This window comes from Fukomys damarensis, unplaced genomic scaffold (genome assembly GCF_012274545.1).
Source record: "Fukomys damarensis isolate Sample0158 unplaced genomic scaffold, DMR_v1.0_HiC HiC_scaffold_36, whole genome shotgun sequence".
In the NCBI taxonomy this organism is placed as follows: Eukaryota; Metazoa; Chordata; class Mammalia; order Rodentia; family Bathyergidae; genus Fukomys; species Fukomys damarensis.
The window spans coordinates 43,967,786-43,975,209 of record NW_022900948.1 but is presented as its reverse complement, the minus strand read 5'-3'; the positions used below and the strand labels follow the sequence as shown (position 1 = coordinate 43,975,209).

At 55.5% G+C, this 7,424-nt stretch overlaps 2 protein-coding genes across 7 annotated transcripts in view; both read left to right on the top strand.

Annotated features, from left to right (window-relative positions):
* The window catches only part of Kyat1 (kynurenine aminotransferase 1), a 30,730-nt gene extending 26,520 nt beyond the window's left edge, over positions 1-4,210 (top strand). The window contains exons 4-13 of one of the 4 annotated variants that reach the window (XM_010627334.3): positions 805-954; positions 1,028-1,114; positions 1,285-1,413; positions 1,706-1,826; positions 2,141-2,217; positions 2,345-2,434; positions 2,542-2,728; positions 2,809-2,888; positions 3,543-3,629; positions 3,714-4,210. In XM_010627334.3, the coding sequence (XP_010625636.1) occupies positions 805-954; positions 1,028-1,114; positions 1,285-1,413; positions 1,706-1,826; positions 2,141-2,217; positions 2,345-2,434; positions 2,542-2,728; positions 2,809-2,888; positions 3,543-3,629; positions 3,714-3,779 (1,074 nt within the window). In that variant the 3' untranslated portion in view covers positions 3,780-4,210. Of the gene's footprint in view, positions 1-804; positions 955-1,027; positions 1,127-1,284; positions 1,414-1,705; positions 1,827-2,140; positions 2,218-2,344; positions 2,435-2,541; positions 2,729-2,808; positions 2,942-3,542; positions 3,630-3,713 lie in introns of all 4 variants that reach the window. The other 3 variants (XM_010627333.2, XM_019207908.2, XM_010627335.2) reach the window with 3 other exon arrangements.
* A 675-nt stretch (positions 4,211-4,885) lies between these two features.
* The window catches only part of Spout1 (SPOUT domain containing methyltransferase 1), a 7,825-nt gene continuing 5,286 nt past the window's right edge, over positions 4,886-7,424 (top strand). For 2 of the 3 annotated variants that reach the window (XM_010627330.3, XM_033759124.1), the window contains exons 1-3: positions 4,886-4,992; positions 5,482-5,527; positions 5,646-5,774. In XM_010627330.3, the coding sequence (XP_010625632.1) occupies positions 4,957-4,992; positions 5,482-5,527; positions 5,646-5,774 (211 nt within the window). In that variant the 5' untranslated portion in view covers positions 4,886-4,956. Of the gene's footprint in view, positions 4,993-5,461; positions 5,528-5,645; positions 5,775-7,424 lie in introns of all 3 variants that reach the window. The other variant, XM_010627331.3, reaches the window with a different exon arrangement.

Sequence of the window (7,424 nt, the reverse complement as noted above, 5' to 3'; positions counted from 1 at the left end):
TTTTTTCTTTTTTGAGACAGGGTCTCACTATGTAGTTGAGACTGACCTGGTCTCGAACTCACAGTGATCCTCCTGCCTCAGCCTCCCGAGTGCTGGGATGACAGGCGTGCACCACCACGCCTAGCTTTTTTTTTGTTCTTTACAGTAGAGATACAATTGAAATATGCTGTCAAATTTCAGGCTGCCAAGGGGCATTGATGTCTCACCCCCCCATCCCACCCCCGTGAATGCATGGCCATTTGCTGCTACACAGGGATACGTGACAATCTCGGAAGGGTCTTAGTGAGAGGCTCGTCCCACTGGTTAAGACATCTGAGGGGCCCAGGACTTAGCCCAGTGGTGCTGCCACCTGTCTCCCAAGCGCAAGGTCCCCAGTTCGATCCCCGGTACCAAAACAAAAAAAAAAAGCTCTGCCATCAAGATCTCCACCTGAGCCACCATCTCCGACCTCTTCCTGAGCCCCTGTTACTCAGTTTCCTACGCTTCCCAGCTCCTCACCCAGGCTCAAGGCAAAACCAGTTTCACTGTCGTTTGTCCCGTCCCCCCACCCCCTCGCACTTATTTTCTTGCTGTAGGTTTTTGCTGAATTCCTTGGTTGAGCTGGATGACAATATTTCCTCTAGCTCTCTGCCACTGCCCAGCCCTAGGTGATCCCCAGGGCAGGTGGGCTGTACGGCAAAGGCGTGAGAGGAGGTCAAAGGGCTCTGAGGGCAGTGCCAGGCCTGCCACTAGGAGGTGCTAGAATTGGCTTGGCACAGCTTAGCAGGGAGGTGAGGGCGGGCACTTGAGCCTCTGTCCCTACAGGGCCACCCACCGCTGACAAAGGTCCTGGCAAGTTTCTTCGGGAAGCTGCTGGGACGGGAGTTGGACCCCGTCACGAATGTGCTGGTGACCGTGGGAGCCTATGGGGCTCTGTTCACAGCTTTCCAGGCACTGGTGGATGAAGGAGACGAGGTGAACGGCAGGGCTGGCAGGTGGACAAGGGACAGGGCAGTGCTGACCCTGGCTGACTCCACCCTCCTACCAGGTCATCATCATTGAACCTTTTTTTGACTGTTACGAGCCTATGACACTGATGGCTGGGGGTCATCCTGTGTTTGTGTCGCTGAGGCCGGTGAGATGCTGGGTCAGTGGGTGACAGAGGGACCCAGAAGGAGTTGGGCTGGACTAGGAGAGGTGGACAGACTGGGAGAAGTGGACTGGGAGAGGTGGGACAGACACGGGGGCAAGGTGCCGAGTGACAGGCAGGAACCTTCTGCCGGCCCCTCCCACTGCCTCCTGTAGAGCCCCAGCCAGGATCAGGACCTGGATTCCAGCAGCAGCTGGCAGCTGGATGCCACGGAACTGGCCAGCAAGTTCACACCTCGCACCAAAGCCCTGGTCCTCAATACCCCCAACAACCCCCTTGGAAAGGTACCTAGGGACCGAGCCTCCATGGGGTCCCAGTGACAGGGGCAGGAACCCCACAGGGCTCCAGGACTGGGATGGGGCATGGGATGGGATGCCATTGCTTCCCAGTGGCCACGGGACAGTGGCCTCCGCTAGTGCCTCATGTATGAAACGGGACCTGCAAGGACCATGTCACCAGCTCAGGGTGCCGGGATCTGTGGGAAGGTGCAGGGAAGGCCCTAGGGCCTGGCATGCTGGCTGCTACCCCTGAGCAGGCCCAGGCCTGGCTGACGCCTGTGCCTCTCTGGTCCCACAGGTGTTCTCCACGGCGGAGCTGCAGCTGGTGGCCAGCCTGTGCCAGCAGCATGACGTGCTGTGCATCAGTGACGAGGTGTACCAGTGGCTCGTCTACGACACGCACGAGCACGTCAGCATAGGTGAGCTGAGCCAGTGTGTGTCATCCCGGGACACTGCGACCAGGCACCGAGCCCCAGCTGGTGACCTGGACCCTACAGCTGAGGCTGGGACTCTCCAGTTGTGTGACCGAGGGCAGTGACTTCACCTCCCTGAGGATGAGGCCACAGCAGCATGTCCCTCCCCCGGCTGTCCTGAGGATAAGATAAATGAATCCTGTCGGTAGCTTAGTGGGTGGCTGTGTGCACAGCGTGGAGAGTCCACGTTTGCCCTGGGCCCGGCCAGCCCTCCCTGCCCATCACCCGGGCTCAGCAGTGGTTCTCTTTGACCCGGACAGCCAGCCTCCCTGGCATGTGGGAACGGACCCTGACCATCGGCAGTGCTGGCAAGACCTTCAGTGTCACTGGCTGGAAGGTGAGTCCATGCAGGGTGGGGTGTGGTAAGATCCCCCCCCTATGGTCCTTGGCAGCAGTGGCAGCCTCAGGAGTTGAGAAAGGTTTGGCCAGGCCCTCAGGGTCTCACCCCTGTGTCCCTGGTCCAGGTGGGCTGGGTCCTGGGTCCCGATAACATCATGAAGCACCTGCGGACTATGCACCAGAACTCTGTCTACCACTGTGCTACTCAGGCCCAGGTGAGAAGGGCCAGGACTGGGGTGGGGTCAGAAACAAGCAGTAGGAGAGCCCTGTCTGGCACGGTGGCGGCGCGCCCCTGACCTGTTTGTTCATCCTCCCTGTCCAGGCTGCTGTAGCCCAGTGCTTTGAGCGGGAGCAGCTCCTCTTTGGCCAGCCCAGCAGCTACTTTGTGCAGCTCCCTCGGGACATGCAGCGTTGCCGGGACCACATGGTTCGCAGCCTGCAGTCTGTGGGCTTCAAGCCCGTGGCCTCACAGGGCAGCTACTTCCTCACCGTGGACATCTCAGACTTCAGTGAGTGACACTGACCCTGCCCAGTGGCAGGGTATAGGGGCCGGAGGCTGCCTAGGACTCAACATGGCCTCTGTCCCCAGAGAGCAAGATGCCTGACCTGCCTGGTGCTGCTCATGAGCCCTACGACAGATGCTTCGTCAAGTGGATGATCAAGAACAAGGTAGGCTGGACCTCTGCCTGCGCGCCTGGTGGCCAAGGGTGCCCGTCCAAGAGGTAAGTAGGGTGCCTGGCTCTAATTTGCATGACGATGCAGTACCGGGTTTCTGTCTTCCCATCTGCACAGGGAGGAGCTGGGCCTTTACTCTGAAGTCTGTCCAGGTCGCCCCAGACTGATTTCCTCTCTAGCTTTCCTCTGTAGCTCTGCCCTGGCCTCAGGCATGGTCTGCCCCCTACTGGCAGCTTCTGCCTCTGCACACACACACACACACACACACACACACACACACCCACACACCCACACCCTAACACACACCCTAACCTTATGTCCACACACACACACACACACACACACACACCCACACACCCACACCCTAACACACACCCTAACCTTATGTCCACACACACACACACACACACACACACACCCACACACCCACACCCTAACACACACCCTAACCTTATGTCCAGACACACACACACACACACACACACACATCCTAACCTGATGTCCAGTGTTTCTTCTGTCCTGACACAGTTGAGGGGATGCTCAGGCCCTAGGTTTCCCAGTTGTGCCCCTCGTGGGAAGCTCTGCGTCCCTTGAGCTGTGGCTGTCAGACCACAAGGCCACATGAGACCTGTGCTTCCTCCTCTCCAGGGTCTGGCGGCCATTCCGGTCTCCATCTTCTACAGCAGGCCACATCAGAAGGACTTCGACCATTACCTCCGCTTCTGTTTTGTGAAGGTGCCGGTGGGGCTGGGGGCCATCCCTGTTATCCTGTGGCTGCTGGGTGTGGGATGGAGGAAGGCAGCATGTGTGTCACTGCAGGGGGAAGCCACATTCCAGGCCATGGACGAGAAGCTGCAGAAGTGGAAGGCTGAGCTCGAGTTGTGAGGTCGCTCAGGGCCTAACAGCACCCTTGTCCCGGTTCCAGCGATCCCCACATCAGGGAGCTGGTACTGGGTGACCGCTGCTCTGTGATCCAGTCTTTCCTAGCTACAAGGCTGCCACGGTCTGGGTGTCATCTGTCCTCTCCCGCAGTGCCAGGAACTCCTGTGTCAGGACGAGGGTTCTGAGAGCTCTCTGCCCCTCCCTGGGTCTGTTGGTGGCACTTGGGTCTCTTCTTGTTTCCCATGTCTTTGCTGGGGAAAACTGGCCCCATTGTAGCCCTTGAGTCCCAGCCCTGTACCCCATGCTTTCCTAGCCCCAGCTGGCATTCAGGCATCACCTCTACCTTTCCACATTTAACCTTGGCCTCAGGAAGTTCAATTCAGTCTTGAGTCTTTTTCTGCCTGTAATAAAATTTTAAATTATTCAAACTCTAATTAGCAGCGTGCCTCTACCTCAGACAATGGGAACTATTGCTGTGTGGGGCTTGGTTAGAATGGAAGGTCCTGAAGGAGTTCAGACTCTACCTCTTCTTTTTGTACAATATTTTGTGTGTGTGTGTGTGTGTGTGTGTGTGTGTGTGTGTGTGTGTGTGAGAGAGAGAGAGAGAGAGAGAGAGAGTGTTAAAGGTACGGCCCAAAAAGGGCTGGGGACTTTGGGCCCTGTTTGAAGTCAAAGTCACATTCATTTGTCATGTTCTTTGTTAAATGTGGATTTAACTGACAACCAAGAGAATTTATGGACATGCAGGGCGTAGTGCACATGCTTGTAAGCAGCACTAGGAGACTGGGGACAGGAAGATCGCTGTGAGGTCGAGCCAGCCCTCCTGCATTGTGACACTAATCTCGTGGCCCAAAGGAGTTTTTTATGAATAAAAAGCCACTCGATCATTCAAGAAATTCCATAGGCTTTAGGAGTCCTGCGACAGGAAAGTCCAAATATATTTAGTGCACCCGGAGAGTAGCCATCCAAGTATACAGGGCAGTCTGTATCGGAGACGCAGCTGGTTGCTTACCACGCGGCCGGCTGCTAGCCCCGCCCCAATTTACAGTCCCGGTTCCGCTCTGGCTGAGCCCACCCTCGCTGCACGTTAGGCCACGCCCCGCGCGACGAGGCCTCCGATTGGACAGCTCTGGGGGTGTGGCCGGAAGGGCCGGGGCATGGCCGACGGGTTGCCGTGAGCATGGCGGAGCGCGGTAGGAAGCGGCCTTGCGGCCCGGTAGGTTCCAGGGGGAACTCGGGCAGTGCCGGGGCTGGGGGCGAGAACGGACAGCTTTTTTTCCGCATGCTAGAGGCCCCCTGCGCCCCAGCGGGGACGAGATCCCGGAGGCTGGGGCGGTGTCGGCTAAGCTGGGGCCGGAGTCCGCGCGGCCCTCTGGCCGGGCCTGGGCTCAAGAGGTGGACCGTGCTCGCAGCCCTGAGCTTTTCTGTGCCTCTCAGGCGACTGTGAGCATATCCCACATTCATGTCCCTACATGTGGGAAGTGGCTGCCTCAGTTCCTCTTCTGTCCGTGAACTCTGTACCACGCCTGACCCCGTCATCGTGGGGACAGCAGGTCCTTGCCCCCTTGACGCAGCAGTGTGCAGTGGTTTCCTGGCTCCCTCACGATCCCGGTCGGAGAAGCAGGACAGCTGTAAAGCAGCATATGTGGTCCCCTCCAATGTGACCATTCAGCCTCTCATCTTAGACTTCCTGCTCCTCCTCCAGGGTGAACACGGACAAAGGGTTGAGTGGCGAAAATGGAAACAACAGAGTAAGTAAGGGCTGCGGCGAGGGGGAGAGTCTGCCTGCCCTTCCTCCAGGCCTGTCGCCGGGTGCTGGGCTGACCCAGTCCCTACCCCCCACCAATCAGGCTGTGTTCTCTTACCCAGAGAAAGAGGAGCAAAAGAAGTGGAAGGACCTCAAGATGACCAAGAAACTAGAGCGGCAGCGGGCACAGGAGGAGCAGGCCAAGCGCCAGAAGGAGGAGGAGGCGGCAGCTGCCCAGAGGGAGGACCGGGGTGAGCCCGGGTCCTGGGGACCTCGTGTGGCCTGCAGCAGCTGCACTGTGGCAGAACAGAGTGTCATATCTGGAAGAGCCCCTAGTGACCACTGGTTCAAACCTCTTGTCCTGATAGAGAAACTGAGTCCCAGAAAAGGGAGGGAGGGGCCTGGACTACTTCCCGACCTCTTTCTTAGGTAGATATCAAACCTGTGGATGTTAAACATCCTGACTCTCAACTTTATATCTCTAGGGCCTTGTCTTTTCCTCTTTTTTTTTTCTTCTGTAGTTGTAGGCAAGCATTGCACCGTGTGTGTGTGTGGGGTCCGACTACCCTCAAACTTGCCATCCTTTTGCTTTGGCTTCCCAAGTGAAAGGATTATTGGTGCACAACAGCACATCTGGCTTAGAACTCATAATTTTAATGACGTTTTTGTTTGGACTGGGGATTAAATCTGGCTCTGGCCAGGGATTTAGCTCAGTGGTTCCGCTGCCTGCCTCGCAAACAAAAGGACCCTAGTTCAATCCCCAGTACCAAAAAAAAAAAAAAAAAAAAAAAAGCAGGCTCTGCCCTACATTTCCTGAGTTCTCCAGCTGCCAAATGGGAATAACACTCAGGTGACCTGAGGCAGGTCACCATAAGTTCAAGGCCAGTCTGGTCCACATAGTGAGACCCTGTCTCAAAAAACAAAACAAAAACAAAGACATGTAAGAGGACTGCATAGGGCAAATACTATCTTTTTTTTTTTTTTTTTTTTGAGATAGTCTTGCTAAGTTGCTAAATTTCCCAGGTTAGGCTCAAACTCATTTGCCATCTTCCTGCCTCAGCCTCCCAGAATGCTAGATATGGGTGTATGCTGTGACACCTGGCTTATTTTTACAGTACTTTTTTCTTGAGCATGTTCTATGTAACTTGTGGTTTCATTTTTTTCATTTAATTATTTTGCTTTCATAATGGAAAAGTTATTCTCCTCTCATAAAGAACAGAGGCTCAAAACTACAGAAAACCATAAAGAAGGAAAGTCTCAGTGAACAGTGGTGAAAGTTGGTCCTCATTCTATGCAGAAGAGAGATGTGTTGTGACAGTTTTACAACAGCAGGTCCAGTTTCTGTGCATCTTTTCACCCGTACTGTGCTCCTCGTGCCCTGCCATGTCCACCCTAACAAAGGGGATCTTTTTCTTCAGCCAGACCACCAGCTCTGGATGTCAGGACTACAGGGTACCCTTGACAAGCCCAGTAGTTACCAGGAATAATGTGGCAGTCATCAGTGCCAGGGACCTGGGAAGCCCTGAAGGGGCGTCATCTTGTGTGGCTCCCTGTAGGAGTCCCTGGGAGGGACAGGATGTAGTGGCTCCTCTCAAGCCAGAAGGCCCGAGCCCAGGTCTCAGCTGCCCACCTTTCCATCTGCCACGAGCCACTTATTTTTCTCTGGGCTACAGTCTCCTCCCCTGTAACAGGGACAGGGAATTGGACACCAAAATCTGCAGGTATTTATGTCCCTCTCAAAAAACAGAATAGTACTGCTGGGCATAGTGGCTCATGCCTGTAATCTCAAGCACTCAGGAGGCAGAGGCAGGAGGATTGCTGAGAGTCTGAGACCAGCCTAAACTACATAATGAGTTCAGAGCCAGCCTGAACTATAAAGTGAGACCCTGTCTTTTTTTTTT